Source organism: Silurus aristotelis, assembly GCF_946808225.1.
Source record: "Silurus aristotelis genome assembly, chromosome: 27".
Lineage (NCBI taxonomy): Eukaryota > Metazoa > Chordata > Actinopteri > Siluriformes > Siluridae > Silurus > Silurus aristotelis.
In genome coordinates this window covers 14,001,726-14,019,232 of record NC_139600.1, presented here as the reverse complement: position 1 = coordinate 14,019,232, position 17,507 = coordinate 14,001,726, and the positions used below count along the sequence as shown (strand labels likewise).

Genomic DNA, 17,507 nt, shown 5'->3' with positions numbered 1-17,507 from the left:
CTGTCAACTGGGTTCAAAAATAAAAAATCAACAAAAAACTAAGCAAAAACAAAGCAAGACAAAAAACAAGAGCACATCTTTGACCTGACATCCGTTTAATCACCAGCCCTGTGATGAGTCTTTTTTCTTCTTTTTTTTTTTTTTTTTTTATCAGGATACAAAGTGGGAAAAAAAATCATATTTCATAATCTATAACCTGAATGAGGGAGATTTGGGAAGTTGGCACATGAACAGACACTGACACCAAAAACGTCATAAAATATCACGTGTATGAGTCACATATATATATTCTCACACACACACACACACACACACACACACACACACACACACACACACACACACACTGCTCATTATCACACACACCATGGGTCTTGATTATTAAGCACAATTATCCCTACATCATTTGTGGGAGCATTTGTCAGCTTGTCTCCCGTGTTTGCAAGAAAAGCATGTGTGTGTAACTGCGTGTGTGTAACTGCGTGTGTGTAACTGTGTGTGTGTGTGTGTGTGTGTGTGTGTGTGTGTGTGTGTGTGTGTGTGTGTGTGTGTGTGTACATCTGTACTAGAATTTTGAGCAAAAAAACTTGGTCAGACTTTTTTTTTTCCCAGGAGGATCGTTCAACTTCATTAAATTCAATATCAAATAAAATACATTAATATTTAAAAAAAGAAAGAACAATGACGACACAACAAACATTATCTACATAAACATCCACATGTGCAATATTATACATTTTTTGGTTCTAAGGCCATAGTTGCTCGTCCACTACAGTGGCGGCGTCATTGATGCGAGTTTCCTGCAGCGCTGCCTGTAAATCCTGATCAGTGCACGCCGAGTGTCTGGGATCTGGAGCTCTGAAGCTCTGAGTAGCACCATTAGGGGTTTTCCCTTCCGTCCGTGAATCAATCACGAAATGAATCAGTCTCATGGTTCGCAGAGTCGACTCCGCGGGACCGAATCGGCTTCCTGTTACGTGAACGATTGTAGTTCGGTCGCCTCAAAAAAAAAGTTTCGTTTGGAGCGCAGGAATACTTCAGCACACAGCTGAATTGAGTCGTCCTCATCCTCTGTGCTAAGTGCATGTTAAGCGCACAGGATTACAGGGGTTTTCACAGCTGTAACGCACCTTCACTTCAATCCAAGGCCTCACTTCTGCTTCACACCACCCTCATAATCAAACAAGACGAATTTTTATGTATGTATGGACTGGGAAATAAAATACTATATATTATATATACACACATACCCGAGAGCTCTACGCTCTTAAACAGAAGGACATGACATTGATTTTACAATCCTGCTGACTCGGGAAAACATGACTTCTACCTGTGTAGAATTAATGCATACTTTCTTATACTTATATATAAATTATATATCATTACATGTAAACAGCCACCGATGTCACAACAAGAAACAATTCATTTGGATTTCTTTTGTTTTGTTTTTTTTCTAAAAAAACTTTTTTGTTTAAAACTTTTTTGTTTAAAAATGGTTTTAGTGTGGAAACAGCAGCTTTTATTGCTCAGACGCAGATTTCCCATGTTGTCGTTGTGGGCCTCGTAAAAAATTATGACACAACATTTTTCCTCCCACACGCTTGAAAACAAGCTTATTGTTTTACGTCTCTTTTTATGTGCAGCATCTACAACGAGCTTCTCTTTCTCACGTGATATTATTTCGAGTGTGTAGTATAGACAGGAGTTTAAAAATGGCCGCCTGTCACGGTGCGATCGATCGGGCGTCGGTTGGAGGCGAAATGGTTTTCGGAGCTTGCCTCCGGGTTAGGGATCAGAGCTGGTAAACAGCACCCCCTAGTGGCTAAAATGTAGAGGCGAGTCCAGTGCAAGAAAGCTTTACTTTCCGCTCGAGCGTTTGTGTCCCGGAGTCCAACTCCTTTTGCAGTCTGTGGCACCCTTTTGTCCTGGAGACATGTCTGTGTCTATGAGTGTGTATTCATGTGTTACTTGTGCGTGTGTAACTCCTCCTGGAACTTGGTGCTGATGTAGCGGATGTGGAAGCCTTTCTTACTGATGGTGTCATCGCTGTGGAAGCGGATCAGCATGGCGTCGCTGGCGGAATACAGCTCCTCACGAGCCTAGAGAGAAACCCGAGAGAGAAAGAGAGAAAAAGAGAGAGAGAAAGAGGAATAGACCACATTTTAAAATATATTCTATAACAAGTCTCTTCATGGAGCCTCTTCATGACTTAATATCAGTAATGAGTTGTACGGAAGTTCTAAGAGAACATGCATTATAATATTTTTTATATTGTTTTTATTCTCCATGATGCTGCCTCTAGAACATCCTCTAATGCCGAATACACCGCAAAATGAAGTACTGATCACGAGAGAAGATATAATGCATTCCCTCCTAGGACTTCTGGATCTATCTATAGCTTATTATAGGCACTACTGCTGGGATTCAGATTTGACTGCACAGGTGCTCACCCCTGAACCACAGAAGCGTCCCAGTTTGTGCGCTGAGGTGTCGGGCCCGTCATACAGCTCGATATAGTCGTATCCGCACTCGGCTTCCTCCTCCAGCTCGAAGGTGGTGAAGGTGAGCTCGATGCTGTAACCTGCCTCGGCTGTAATCAGCCACTCGCAGTCTGTGTGGCCTGGATAGTTATTGTCTCCGAACTGTGCATGAGAGTAAAGGTTCTTCTGCCTGGCTTCTGCCCTCAGCCTGCCTCCACACTCTGCACACAAACACACACAATAATCATATGGCTGCTTATTATACAAGATTATCCAAGCATCTCAGACCTCCTCACATCACCTCACCTCACCTACATCAGTACCTGACTTCACTTACACCCATGTGGCTGCTTGAGCAGAAATTCCCACAAAATCTAGTGGAACATTTTCCCAGAAATATGGAGGTTATAATAACAGCAAATGGCGACTAAACGCAAATAGTTATTGGTCAATTAAATGTCAATTAATCAATTAATGTCATAAAAAAAAACGTGATGGTCCTTTTGAATGTGATTCAGTACACACATATACCAAACATTAGTTTATTAGTTTGTCATGACGCACTTTCGCCAACAGAGGGCGCTGCTGGATATCAAGTCTGGAAAACTGATCTAAACCCAGTGCATCTCTGTTTTTATGTCGAAATCAGTATATTTTTCTTCTTTAAATAACTATGGACTTATTGAAAAAGGGATTTCTGTAACCTCCATACAAGTGGTAGTTACATTTATGGCATTTGGCAGATGCTCTTATCCTAAACGAATTACATTTATTGTACAAGGGTTAAGGTCTTTGCTCAGGGGCCCAGGAATGACAGCTTGGTATTGCTGGGATGTGATAACCTTCAGATTCACTGACCTGTGGAGTGTGTCGCGTGGAAGCCCTTGCGCTGCACCGAGGCATCGGAGATGAAGCGGAGGTAAATCCTGTTTCCTGTGGAAATGAGGGGTTCGGGAAGCTTGCTACCACAGAGCCGGCTCAAAATGGGCGCTTTGTCCGAGTCGCCGTCAAAAGCCTCCAGGTGATCGTAGGCGCATTCCTGGTGCTGCTCGATCTCAAACTCGTTAAACGACTGCACAAAGAAGAAGATCTTCATGAAGTCAGACATACAGAGGAAAGCCTTCTGATGTGTTTCTTGTCTTTCGCCTACTAAAATGAGTATCTCTTTCCATCTACACTCCCTTCCCTCAAATGCTCCTATTAATGTACACAAAATGAATGCAGACGTTTCCCTACGGCATCTACATGAGTCATTCCTTCAGCTATAAATCTGGGGGTTTTTCTCATTTATCGTTTATGAGGGGGGAAAAAACAGAAGGAGAGACTCATTCATTATGGACCAAGCTACAAATCTCTGAAATATCAATCATCATCTCATCAAAGGGTATTAAGTGATCTCCTCTTTGCATTGGCAAATAATAAAGGATCGCACAGGAATTGGAAAAGCGATCTATGAGTCTTATTGGTCTAAACTCCCTTTTTAGACATTTCACAAACTGATTCGTGTAAAACCCCTCGATCCGACTTCTCATCGTTCACTCCTGTGTGCATCTCTCTATCCAGAGCCATTAAAAGTCGATTAACACACACAACCAGGCAGTTCATGGCAGCTTTCCTGACAGCTCTCTTTGATCACACGGACCTGTTCAAACGCTGCGCTGACCCCTCTTGGCCAGGAGGGATTTCCTGCGTAGACGCATGAATTTATTCAAATTGTAAAAAAAAAAAGATTTCAGAAGAGTTTCCAGAGGAAGCAGCTGCTTCCCGAGTGGGGCATTTATTACGTTAATAGATTCATTTCGGTGATGATTTATTCGTTCGAGGCGTGGGACGGGGCATGAATCAGCTGGGATCATAACGCATGAGTGCATATCATATGGGACGTGCGGTATGTGTTTGTGCATGTGTGTTGGTATTAATTCACATAAGTGTGGGAGAGGATTTTACAAGGAGACAAAGAGAGTCTGTGTGTATTTGTGTATATGTGTGTGTGTGTGTGTGTGTGTGTGTGTGTGTGTGTGTGTGTGTGTGTGTGTGTGTATTTGTATATGTGTGTGTTATGCAGAAAAGTAAACCCTCACAAGGTGGCGTGTTTTACAGCTTCAATACCCCAAAAATTTGGAATGGCGTCATACATTTTATTCGCTTATAGTTACTTCAGTGGAAAAAAATCCTTTTCGTTTTTCTTCCTATCAAAGTTGATAATAAAGTAAAAAAAAAAAAAAAAAAGTCTATAAGGACCATTTTTCTCCTTCCATGATTGCTAAGGGAACCGACTTATAAATACTTATAAATAAAATAAAATATACTTCTAATCAATTTATATAAGACGTCCACCATACAAGTCTCTGTGTACGAGTTTGCAACAGAAAAGACACAACTATCTAAACTAAGCTTCTGACCAATCAGAGAGTAGCATTCAGCAGCGCTGAGGTGGAATTATATTGACCTCAGCAAAATTTTTGGGCAAAAAAAAAAATAAAAAAATCAAACTGTACGCATATTAAGTTGATGCTTTTACAGGCACGAGCACTCACGATTTTTACGCGATGACCCGGAGTGGCATTGATGTCCCAGGTACACTCCTTCCTGCTGGGGTACTTATCAGGCCAGTTGGGGCTACTTATGGTGCCAGTGGGGCTGTGAATCTTGTGCTCGCACTCCGCTACAGGATCAGAGAGAAAGAGAGAGAGAGAATGAATCATGAAAATACTGTACATAAAAGTAAAAAAGCCAACAAGATTTATAGAATGTGTTACAGCATGAAAATCCCTGAGTCTGCACTAACTGCAGGTGAAGAAACTGAAAAAAAGGGGGGAAAAAAACATTCTTCTGCAGAGGATTAGTGTAAGACTGTTTTCTGAGCTCTGGCCCAGTTCCCAGGTGTCAGTGCTAGTTCACCGTCACCTGAGATGCACCTTTAAGAGAAGAGCTCGTTTCTCCTTCGCCTTTAAAGCTGAACCCATGTTCCTATTGAAGCCTCGCTGGACCTTTTCCGCCTATAAGGCTGATTTTGGAACACTAATAGCTGCAGGAGAAAAAAAACGCTTTCACGTAACTCGAGTTTCTCCCTCGGGAAAAGTGAGTCAGGCAGCCGGAAAGGTTTCGGCCAAGTGTCCTAAAACGAAAATAGGCTGAAACCTTCACATTAAAAGAAGTCACTCCACCCTTTGGTTTAAAATAAAAAAAGAGATGTTAGTCACTAATCAGATCATGCAGTTGTGTGTGGGTCAGAGTTGGGTTTTAACGGGAACCTATTGTGACTCAAGGGAACTGGGTCAGAAAAGAATCTACACCAAATCTCATACAGAGAGAAAAACCTGTGTGTGAGTGTGAATTTAGGTTAAATGTGTGTTTTACCAATAACCAAATAATACAGAAGAAGCTTCATACATTAAAGGAGGGTCTAATACTATTTCATGCATTCCAGGTTATTTCCACTGTTAAAGGACGTATGACGGAGTATTTCTGTGCCGGTATACACTCTTTCCGGGTTTCGTAAAGTTTTTTTAAGTTTGGCCGGAATTCCTTGTATGGGCATTTCTCCCAGAAGAGTGCACACACAGCAACCAGAGCGGGATCAAGAGAACACCCGTCACCGTGCTTCACTTGGTCACGGAAGTCATCCGCAGCGCTGCACAGGACACGCTCGGGAAGAACGTCGCAGAAGAAGTGTTTTTGGATATGAAGGAAGAAGAACCTTGTTCGGTACTTACCATATAGACACGTCCTGCGGTAGTCATTGTTGCTGCTGTTTCAGACTCGGGATCTGATTTTGGATCAAAAATGTACGGCTGGAGCTGATTATTAGCCGTAGTTCATTTAAGACAATAAAGTTTTCGTTCCTGTTTTATTTAAAGTGACGTCACTGCTCACAGGCGATCCCTACAGGAATCTTTAGCTCCGCCCACTTCACTATCCCGGGAGCTCGGCTGTTTTCGTAGAGAGAGTCGTAAAGCTGCATCTTTTTTTCATTAATCTGATCAGACTAAAGACTCTTTGAAAGATATGAACGATGCAATACTACTGTTTAGGTGCTCAAGGTAAAAACATGTGATCAGCTGAAACCGTGAGAGGACGAGAGGATGAGAGGATTATTCGCCCTATACAAGTACTTTATCTATTTCAGGTTATTTTTTTTAAATGTTTGTTCCCCTTATCATTTATATTATTACATTCACAACATAACAATTCTCTCTTTACATACCTGTTCTACATTAAATTATTAGAGCGAGAGTATTAATGCCAACCTGGGATTTTATTGTTATAGAAAATTCTGACCAATCACAAAAGAGCATTCTGGAGCACTGTATGAGTGTCATTCTCGAATGTGTTAGTTTGTAAATTAACCTGCGTGTGTATTAATAGAAGCATTGTTTCAAAGATTCAGTACAATTAATTTGTATTTGTAAAGTGATTTTAACGATGGACACTGTCTCAAAGCAGCTGACAGATAAAAAGTCATGTAAAATAAGATCGAAGTGTAGAGCCTATAAATTTGTTCCTTATAACTATAATGTTATCTCTAACCAGTAAACCAGTGGAGACTGTGGTGAGAAAAACTCCCTTAGATGGGATAAGGAGGAAGCCTTGAGACCCCAAAGAGAACCTGTTCATTCAGTGGCACCCAAAAGAGGCCCCTGAAGATGCACACATGGAAAAAATGAACTTAAACGTGGGAAAATGTCCGTAATCCACTTTCCTGAGGGTCCAGATGTTCAAAATCAAAGTGAAGAAAATGCTCTTGAATCTATTTTCAGTTTTGTGAGAGTGTGTGTGTGTGTGTGTGTGTGTGTGTGTGTGTGTGTGTGTGTGTGTGTGTGTGCACGTACCTTCTTTGCAGTCATGCTTGTTCTCGTGCAGTATAAAGCCGTTGCGACACTGGCAAACGTAGCTGCCTATGATGTTGATGCACTCGTGCTGGCATCCGCCGTTATCCTTCGAGCACTCGTCCTTGTCTAAGAGAGAGAAAGAGAGAGAGAGAGAGAGAGAGAGAGAGAGAGAGAGAGAGAGAGAGAGAGAGAGAGAGAGAGAGAGATTTGCGGCCAAATATCAGTCTGCGAAACAACTGTGTAGTAATGTATAGGACTTTCCTTCACCCAGTAAATAAAATAAATACAAAACACTTATGGAAATATATAGATACAATTAGCCCACATGTCCCTTCAATGCTTCTTTGTTAAACCAAACAATTTGGTCAAAGCAAAGGCAGAAATGAAAAAGAAGGGAATAATAAGAGAGAAAAACGACTTCCATTCATCCTGTAAGAAAATGGATAATGTATTGGGGGTTAAAGAAAATGAGATTGGTGTGTAGTTCTAAGCTGGAGCGAAATAAAAAGTTCCTTAACAAACGAATCGAACCTGAATTCAATCAGTGAGGATCAAAAACTGATGATTGGCCTCTGCTCAATGTTTTTCTGACAGACATTTGGCCTTGAGATGTGATAAATGTGACCAATTCATTTAACATTATCAAAGTTGCTGCAAATGTTGCTGCAAATGCTCACACACACACACACACACACACACACACACACACACACACACACACACACACACACACACACACACACACACACACACGGATTAAGAGTGTGCAGGAGGGCTGTGGGGACCTCCCTGGGCCTGAAGGCACTAGGCCAGATATCTAATGCTGGGAAGCCTCCTAACGATGACTGTTGTTAATTTAATTTTCATCTTCTCTCTCTCTCTCTCTCTCTCTCTCTCTCTCTCTCTCTCTCTCTCTCTCTCTCTCTCTTCTATTTCTCTCCCTCTCTCTTGTGAAAAGGTCAAAAGAATTTTATTCCTTTCCTAAGTGTTTATTAAAATAAGCATTATATAAATATATATTTAAATAGGGGAAGTGCTAGAATAGTGCTTAAGGCATTAAGCCTTTGGCCTTTGGAGCAGAAGGTCATGGGTTCAAATCCCAGTCTCATGAAGCTCCCATTCCTGGGCCCCTGAGCAAGGCCCTTAACCACTGCGCTACTCATTTGTATGTACTTGTTTGAAAGTTGGATATGAGCAGCTGCCAGATGACATAAATGTAAATATGACATAAGACTTGCTGTTAGTGAAAAGAATAGGAGAAGCTCATCGTCCATAAACCAGACCTTGGATTCGATGCCAACTGACCCATCTTGAATGGATTGTTCTGTTCACAGATCAACAAATGGTGTTCAAAGTACATTTGTTGCCACTAAAAGAGAACACCTCATACGCAAAAGCGATTCTAAAAGGGACAATCCATTCGGCAAAAGCTAGCATGGGAGAGGCGGCCATACCTTTAACCTGCCCTATGGCTGCCCTACGAGCAGAAGGACGTGAAGCTATGTCCTGACAGGACTTAAATATAAAGATCCGTGCTTTGCAGGTAGCGGGTTTATCTGTGAAAGAGAGAACGCCCCCCAACATGACAGCAAATTTAAGGACAGACCATAAATCACAGACAGAAAACTGCTCCATTAAACATATTGACTTTCATCAATGCTCATCGTTTCACAAATATTCTTTCAGCTTGGATTTCACTTTCAAGTTCCTCACAGCCTGACTGGCCCCAATTTCTGCCTAAATGATTATTTTTATTATCTCAAATATTTATCTAAACCTGGCACGCTGGAGTCACCCGCAACGTTGGCGCCGAGGTCCACATTACAACACGTGAAGAGAACGGATGCAAATGAGACAAGGAAGCGTATCGGTCAAGCCTTTTTAAATTTGTTTGTGAAATGATTTCTGCTTGGAAATCATTTGGCTCGATGTGAAGAATAGACCTGTGGTGTTTGTATAGTTCTGAGGTACAAATGTTTAAGAACAGAAAATAACACCAAACTGAAGCGTCCAGTCCTGGTGGGCAAACTATGTGTTGGGTTTGGACAAAATTTTGGGTTTAGACTCAATATTTATCATTTTAAGTGGTTCAGGTCAGCTAATGTTCTCTTGCTGTATTAAAGTGAGGTAGCGATCGCACATACGAGATGGAGAGCATGAGCATGTGCAAATCCATTCTTCGTTTCTACACATTGTGTGAGAAGGAACAAAATTAGCCAAACGGAATAACAAACTCATTTCTTTTAATCTACACCACAAAACAACAACACTTGGTTTATATAACAACCACAAAAGTACATGAATGCTGTACAACCAAGTTCAAAACCTGTTTGAGGAAATCAAATCGCATCAAACACACAGAACAAACACACAAAAAGCAGAGTGTGAAATTTCACTTACCAGAAAAGAAATGTGCTTTGAAGCCTTTCTTTGAAACGGTGTTGTCCGACTTGAACTCGATGCGCATGTTGTTGTACTGGGACGTGATCACCTCCGGAACTTCTGTGCCACAATATTTCCCATGAAGCTTTGAGTCAGACGAAAGTCCACTTCGCACCTCCACAAAGTCATACTTGCACACCTTTAGAAGTGATGTACAGACATGCAGTCATTGGAAACATGTATTACTACTACTAATGTCAGATTATTGAACCAAGCACTGATTGGTTAAAGTGTGTTGACCAATCTAGAGTATTTGTGTGAGTTTCTATCCAATCAGATTTCAGCCGTCACATTACGCATTGCCGTAAGGATAGCACTATGATCGCCTACAAGCTTTTTACCATAAATTCTACGTTGCCTGAATCTTTCGCTTTAACCAATCAGATCGGGATTTGGTCACTCCCAGGCGTCCGACCATGTTGGCATTTTCACGTCCTCTGATTGGATGGTTAAATCGTGTGCTAGTCAGAGCTATCAAAATGCATCTGCGGCAAACTGCACAAGGAAATTTACAAGACAGACATTTTAACAAAAAAAGTGGACATCGTGAACAAATCCCCAGGAAAACCATAATGCATGGGAAAAAAATGCACAAAAATGCAGGGAAAACCTGGGGGAATTTTACGACGTTAATATAGATGATTCTATAATGCAGTTGTGGCTACAGTGAAAGGAGACGTGTTGAATTGTGTTCATTGGGTTTCTTGCTCTAGTGATGACATTCATTCTCACTGTATAAGATTCCTGTGTGTGATACAGCGCTCTGTTATACTGCATTTCTCTATAATACTAATGGCTTCTAGAGCCATGGCATCATATGGATGTCATTAAAAGTTAGATTGATTCAGTCAGGACACCTAGATGAGGCTTGGATGAGAAATGCACAACCTGCCAATGGTGTTGATTAACATTTGTAACAGCAGCTCAGCAATGTAGTTCAAATGGAAGGTTTTAGTTAAAGCATTGGTTCTAATATGGATCTAAAGTAAGGAGAACTTAGAAGTACTTCCAGTTTGTGGTAGTTTTTTGGACTACAAAGTGTTGACACTGGAGACTCGGTTCATATTTTCATATTTTTTAACCACTTATAGCAACATCTTAGAGCTCCAGTGTTCAGACACTTCAAACCACACACACACACACACACACACACACACACACACACACACACACACACACACACACACACACACACACACACACACACACACACACACACGAAGACAAGTTCTTCACCTCGTTCCCCTCTAGTTCAAAGGCCTCGAACTGCACGGATATGCGGTACTGTGTGGGGGCCACCACTTGCCAAACACAGTTCTTGTTGGGAGGGTATTCTTTCGGCCAGCCTGGGGTCGTGATCGTGCCATTCAGTTTGGATAGCAGACCTCCACATGCGGCTACAAGAAAGACAGAGAGAGAAGAGAGAGAGAGAGAGAGAGAGAGAGAGAGAGAGAGAGAGAGAGAGAGAGAGAGAGAGAGAGAGAGAGAGAGAGAGAGGAGTATAGAGAAACCAGAACAGATGTCATTAACGTCTGTTTTGCATTAAATTACAGAGAAACTAAGTGTTTGTAAGTCTACGGGAAAAACAAACAGGATTGAAATGTTTGCTGCGTTATTTTGGAGTCACCGCAAACACACTGTGCCTTGCAGTCTAATCTAATTAGAGACGAACCGATTCACATAAGCTATATGTGTTTGTGTTTGCGGTTTTGTGTGTTTTTTTGTGTGTTTCAGGTCAGTGTGTGAATGCAGTTTTCTGGAAAAAAACTAAGTTTCCTTGTAGCACAAATTTCTTGATGCACACACACACACACACACACATATATATATATATATATATATATGTTCAATACAAACGGTGTAAAACAAATCTGTTCCATTTGCATATGGTTTCTGACTTACAAATGTCCAAATAAGTGCCCAACATTACTGAATGAATGAACAACTAAAGCACAAGCAGTAGTTAAAAGACTGTATGAAATGTAGCACCATGGACATTTATAGCTATGTATATAAATGCTTATTTCTCTACTCAATCTATGTAATATGTTCTCTTTTGAGAAAGCTCCCATCACTAGTCCATTGTCTGATCAGGCACCTTGACCCATTACCAAAACATAAGATCTGCTATAGACGCTGGTTCGTGTTCTAAACAATGGAAAGGTCAAAAAGAATAATCAGCCTGAGGAACTGTTTATACTCAACATCCATGCTGTTCTGTAACCACTTTCACCAATCAGGAAGCACTGACGTGATTATTTCTTACTTTACACAAGCACATTTCTCCTTTCATTATCACACATTTACTGTATTTGAGTGAAGTTGCACTAAATGTTGTTTGCACTTGTGCACTATATGTTGTGTCCTTGTTAGGTTTTTTTTAGTCATCTTGTGTTCATTTCTGTTTTTTTGTGTCACATCTTGGTCCTGGAGAAACGTTCTGTCCTTTCACTGTGCTGTATTGTACTGTATGTGGCCAAAATTATAATAAAGCCACTTGACTTAATGCATATGTGTATACTTGTGTGTGTGTGTGTGTGTGTGTGTGTGTGTGTGTGTGTGTGTGTGTGTGTGTGTGTGTGTGTGTGTGTGTGTGTATGTATGTGTGTTTGTGGGCTCATTGGTCTTGGACATTATTAGTCAACACACTTTAGCCTGCGCACTGTTTGTCCCTGTTGTCTTCCTGTTGACCGAGAATGTTTTCTTCAGCAATGTGGATTGGTCATAGCTTCCGCTCGGGTCTGTCAGAGTCAGACAGGCGGAAACACCTGCACCCACACACATGTACACACACACACACACACACTTACACAAACGATTTCTCATACCTTCACAACTTTTCTTGTCAGGGGCCAGTTCATATCCAGGGTCACACGCACACTTGTAGCTCCCTAATGTGTTCACACACCTCTGCTCACAGCCTCCGTTATCCGGCTTCATGCACTCGTCCTCCTCTATTAACACACACACACACACACACACACACACACACACACACACACACACACACACACACACACACACACACACACACACACAGGTAAGTACTGAATAAGAAGCACAAACCACTTTATCCTTGTTATAAAGTATGTGTGAGAGGCACCTTTGAAGAAATTTGCAGCAAAGCCAGCTTTGTTCACCGTTCCGTCTGAAACGAACTTCATCCACAGTGTGTTGGAGGTGGAGCGAATGTCCTCAGGGATGTCATAGCCACAGAACCGACCAATCAGTGGACTGCTCTCGGAAAGGCCGTCCCGCATCTCCAGATAGTCATATGCACAGTTATCGTGTCTCTCGATCTACACACACATCAACAAAACAAAGTGTATGAACGCTCACGTACACAAACATCCGCATCCATCTGAGCGTGTTTACACATATCCACAGTGGAGAAGGAATTCAGCCACAGGAAACAGAAACAGGTCATGTGTTCTTTACATTATCATCTTAATGGCACTTTAGGTGTTATAGTTGTTAAGCATTCCAAAGAAAACAGGATCTTACATACCAATTGCGTGTGTGTGTGTGTGTGTGTGTGTGTGTGTGTGTGTGTGTGTGTGTGTGTGTGTGTGTGTGTGTGTGTGTGTGTGTATGTGTGTGCGCGCGCACTGGCATGTCAAGGTCTTTGGGTGAGTGCTGTATTTTCCTTTTGGATTGTATTAGCACAGTGATCGAGCAAAGTGTGTAAGTGTACAAAGGTTTAAAAAAAAGGTCTATCCTGTACCTGTTTGTGTCTTCCCCCCCCCCCCACACACACACACACACACACATTCCTAAACAGTCATTATTAAATAGGAGAACACTTCCTTTTACTTTCAAAGCTCTAGCCTTCCTGTATGGCCCAGAAACCCAAGAGGGTCATCACTATACAACTTCGGACATTCCACAAACACACACACAGAAAAGTTCACACACACAATGCAAACATTTGACTTCAGTTCACATAATAATTTAATAATTAATGTGGACAAACAATTTTCTATCTATCTATCTATCTATCTATCTATCTATCTATCTATCTATCTATCTATCTATCTATCTATCTATCTATCTATCTATCTATCTATCTTCTATCTATCTATCTATCTATCTATCTATCTATCTATCTATCTATCTATCTATCTATCTCTTTGTTACATTTCTACAAACTAAATGTCCCCACAAGGTGAAAACTAATGGATATTTTATAACCTTGTCAGTGTAACACACACACACACACACACACACACACACACACACACACACACACACACACACACACACACACACACACACACACACACACACACACACACACACACGTAATGTCTTTGTAACAACACAACCTTGTGACTTTTTTCTTTTTTGAAAAACACATTTCTTTGTAACATTTTTGTGTTTCTAATGGGGACTAACTAAATGTCCCCATAATCACAAAACTGGTAGATATCCCTATCCTTGTCAGGACACACACACACACACACACACACACACACACACACACACACACACACACACACACACACACACATATCACACACATAGACATCTAAATGTAGTGGCTAGGCACAATCCTAATCTGATTAGAAAGAGAGAGGGGGTGATCACAAAGAGAAGCAGGGCAGAGGAAGATGAAACTATTGTAAACTGGGGGGTAAAGATTTACACTCACCTTAATTCATTATTTCATGAACAGTGCACAAGTTATGCCTAATTACAAATAAGTGTTTAAAAAAAATGGCACGTCATTCTTTCACATATATGTACTCATGCTATTATTGCAATTAACTCATTTTACGTCAGACCCCTGCTATGAAATGAGTTACTGTCGTTTATACCTGGCAACCCCAAGCTGTTTTATTCCTTACACAGCCAGTGTGGAAATGTTAATGTTTGTGCCTTTGTACCTCAAAAGACTGAAAGCTGAGGCCCACGCTGTAGCCCACAGACACGCTGATCTTCCACACACACTCCTTTGAGGGCCTGTAGTCATCTGGATAGTTTGGAGACTGAATCTGGCCGGAGTCTTTATTAACGTCGCCGCCACAAACCGCTGCGGGAAACAGAGAGAGAGAAACTCACAATTCACAGGAATTCATCTTCTAAGCCAAACATTAAGAAGAAAAAGAAAAGAAGAAGGAGGGGAAAAAAACAAAAAGAGAAGAGTTTAGATTCTAATACACACAATTTAGCAGTCCTAGACACGAGGACTGCAAAAAATGTTGGGAGTGTTGTTATGGTTAGAGTGTGTGTGTGTGTGTGTGTGTGTGTTTGGGTTGTGAGCTGTATTTTTCCATCACATCCAATTAATTACATTTATAACATGTGCACCTTTGTTTAAATTTCTTTCGATCAATTTATTGGTTTTGCATAGGAGGGTCATATACAATTGCATTTAAACACTTCCTCATAATGATTTTTTCTATTCGAAACAATTTGGTCTGGAGAGCGAGCTCACTTAAAGAAAACTTCTCCTTTTCACTCATGTTCCTCTGTGAGATGCATCCGCGGGAAATCGAAATCACGCACAGCACAGAAATGAGACGCACCTTCGTATACAGCAGAGAAGCCTTTTCCCACCCAGTTACTGCTGCTGCGAAACTCGATCCACATCCGACTGTCTGTGGAGATCAGCATTTCTGGAATCTTATCACCACAAAAGCGACCTGTGAGCATGCAGAGACGAAAAAAGAGAAACATTCATATTTTAGCAACGATAATAAGCCAAGCTATCTGAGAAGACTCTTCAAATATTTATCTAGTTATTGGATTTTTCCTGCCTAATACATTTTATTCTGTGTGTGTGTGTGTGTGTGTGTGTGTGTGTGTGTGTGTGTGTGTGTGTGTGTGTGTGTGTACCTAGAAGAGGGGCTTTCCTCCAGTAGCCATCCCGCACCTCGATGTAGTCGTACCAGCACAGACTGCTCTTGTAGAGGTCCATTGTGGTGAAGTTGAGCACGATCTGTAAAACCACGATCGACGGTTATAGACTTCACGATATCACAATCACAAAACGCGTTTCAATGCTTGAGCTGTTTGCTACCTTTTCCCCAGGTGTCACTGAGATCCTCCAGACACAGTGTGTGTATGAGGGGTATCCATTCGGGTAACCGGGAGATGAAAAGTTGCCTGCTGAGTCTTGCAAAGTTTCCCCACATGCTTTGAGAGAGAAGGGAAAATGAAATCTAATTCGATTTAGACAATATCACGTCTCGTAATACAGAGGAACGTGAGAACGCATAACACCGGATATTGTCACATTCCTTCTAGCGTTCCTGAAATGAAGACTGGCGAGCTCTTTATAGAGAGGGATTTTATGATAGAAGGGCATCTGTGAAAGGGAAAGTTTTTAAGATAGGGGTTGAGACCTGCTATGTTGTCTGGTTTAGAGACAGTGGCATTGACAGAAAAACAGGAGGCGGATGTGGTGAGAGAAGACATACAGGAGGTTGGTTTGAAAGTGTAAATGAGGATTACCTGGACACCTGTAGAGTTTCTTGGCTTGGGAAATGTCTCCTTTGCTGAGCCTGGTCCTCTGCCCGATCGCAGGCCGGACACCGTTCTCATCACGAGAGGGCAGGATGGTGTCCAAAAACATTCCTCTGTAAAATCAGACAGCTCACTAAATCTGCAGCAACCAATCAGAATTTAGAGTAATGCTGTGTTTACAAAATGTCTTACCTGGAGAACGTGTTCCTGGCGTAATGCATGATGCTGTCAAAATCGTATGGCTCGCCCAGAGAGTTCACCTCACCGGGCTCCATCTTTAGGAAGTTGTATTCCTGACCTGCACATGAACCCACATATACATATATACACACCAAAACATGATCTAATTATGGAATTATGTTTGTCCAATTCATTCATAGTTGACAGAAAATAAATAACCATTGGGTAAAACAGTACCAGGCTGAATGTTGTCTCTGATGATGGTCACATGATCGTCCCGATCGGGTCGTGTGTGCTCATGCCAGAACCCGATCACATGCCCCAGCTCGTGAACCACGATGCCAAACTTGTCACAGTTTTTCCCAATGGAGATGGCTTGAGGCCCATTACCACGTCGACCCACATAGGAGCAGCATCTGTATGTTGGATACCAGACAATTCAATTATTTATTCATTCATATTTTCAATGTCTTTTCTCTTCAAATGCTGTCAGTTATGGACACCAATATCCAGTGGAACGAATGCTGTTATGATACTTGACACTTGGTGTAGTTATTATGTAGACACAACACCCTGTAACAGTATATTACATTTACATGATGCGTACGTCTATGTGCATAAATGCATGGGTGTGTGCGCCAGCCTGCCTAATCAGGTCATAACCCAGTATTAAGAGGTTTACAGCATTGGCACTTGGTGATTTGGATGCTTTGTGTAATTGTTGTTTGGTGTACAAGCCCACAAAGCTGATTATTAGAATCAGCACTGGTTATGAGAATATTTCAGAAAAAAAAAAAAGAAAGAGGTCCTCACAAATTTGTCATTGAAAAATTTAAATAAACATAAGTTATTTTGCAGAACATGTCCCTTAGTGTCCCATAAAGTCTCATGACAATCACATCTATATAATGCTTTGTTGTCTTGGCAAAGTCTTGACATTTTTGTTGTAATCCAGATTCATATTACCTCGGAATCCTGTTCTAGTTGTTAGTTATTGAGTTTTTATATTTTCCAAGTAATTTCCTGCTTACTCAAACCGCTGCTTAGGGTTCTCCGCCCTCCCAAATCTGTGTAAATGTCACCCTTGATGATGGCTGAGAGTCTG

At 41.3% G+C, this 17,507-nt stretch overlaps 1 protein-coding gene across 1 annotated transcript in view; it reads right to left on the bottom strand.

The window, feature by feature from the left end:
* tll1 (tolloid-like 1) overlaps positions 1-17,507 on the bottom strand; it is a 32,501-nt gene continuing 14,994 nt past the window's right edge. The window contains exons 6-21 of the mRNA XM_083532798.1: positions 16,640-16,818; positions 16,415-16,520; positions 16,211-16,335; positions 15,777-15,892; positions 15,593-15,695; positions 15,283-15,399; positions 14,641-14,786; positions 12,858-13,053; positions 12,583-12,708; positions 10,991-11,151; positions 9,713-9,893; positions 7,313-7,438; positions 5,018-5,145; positions 3,339-3,552; positions 2,451-2,701; positions 1-2,099 (exon numbers count right to left, since the gene is read on the bottom strand). Coding sequence (XP_083388924.1) covers positions 1,965-2,099; positions 2,451-2,701; positions 3,339-3,552; positions 5,018-5,145; positions 7,313-7,438; positions 9,713-9,893; positions 10,991-11,151; positions 12,583-12,708; positions 12,858-13,053; positions 14,641-14,786; positions 15,283-15,399; positions 15,593-15,695; positions 15,777-15,892; positions 16,211-16,335; positions 16,415-16,520; positions 16,640-16,818 — 2,410 coding nt within the window. The 3' untranslated portion in view covers positions 1-1,964. The remainder of the gene's footprint in view (positions 2,100-2,450; positions 2,702-3,338; positions 3,553-5,017; positions 5,146-7,312; positions 7,439-9,712; positions 9,894-10,990; positions 11,152-12,582; positions 12,709-12,857; positions 13,054-14,640; positions 14,787-15,282; positions 15,400-15,592; positions 15,696-15,776; positions 15,893-16,210; positions 16,336-16,414; positions 16,521-16,639; positions 16,819-17,507) is intronic.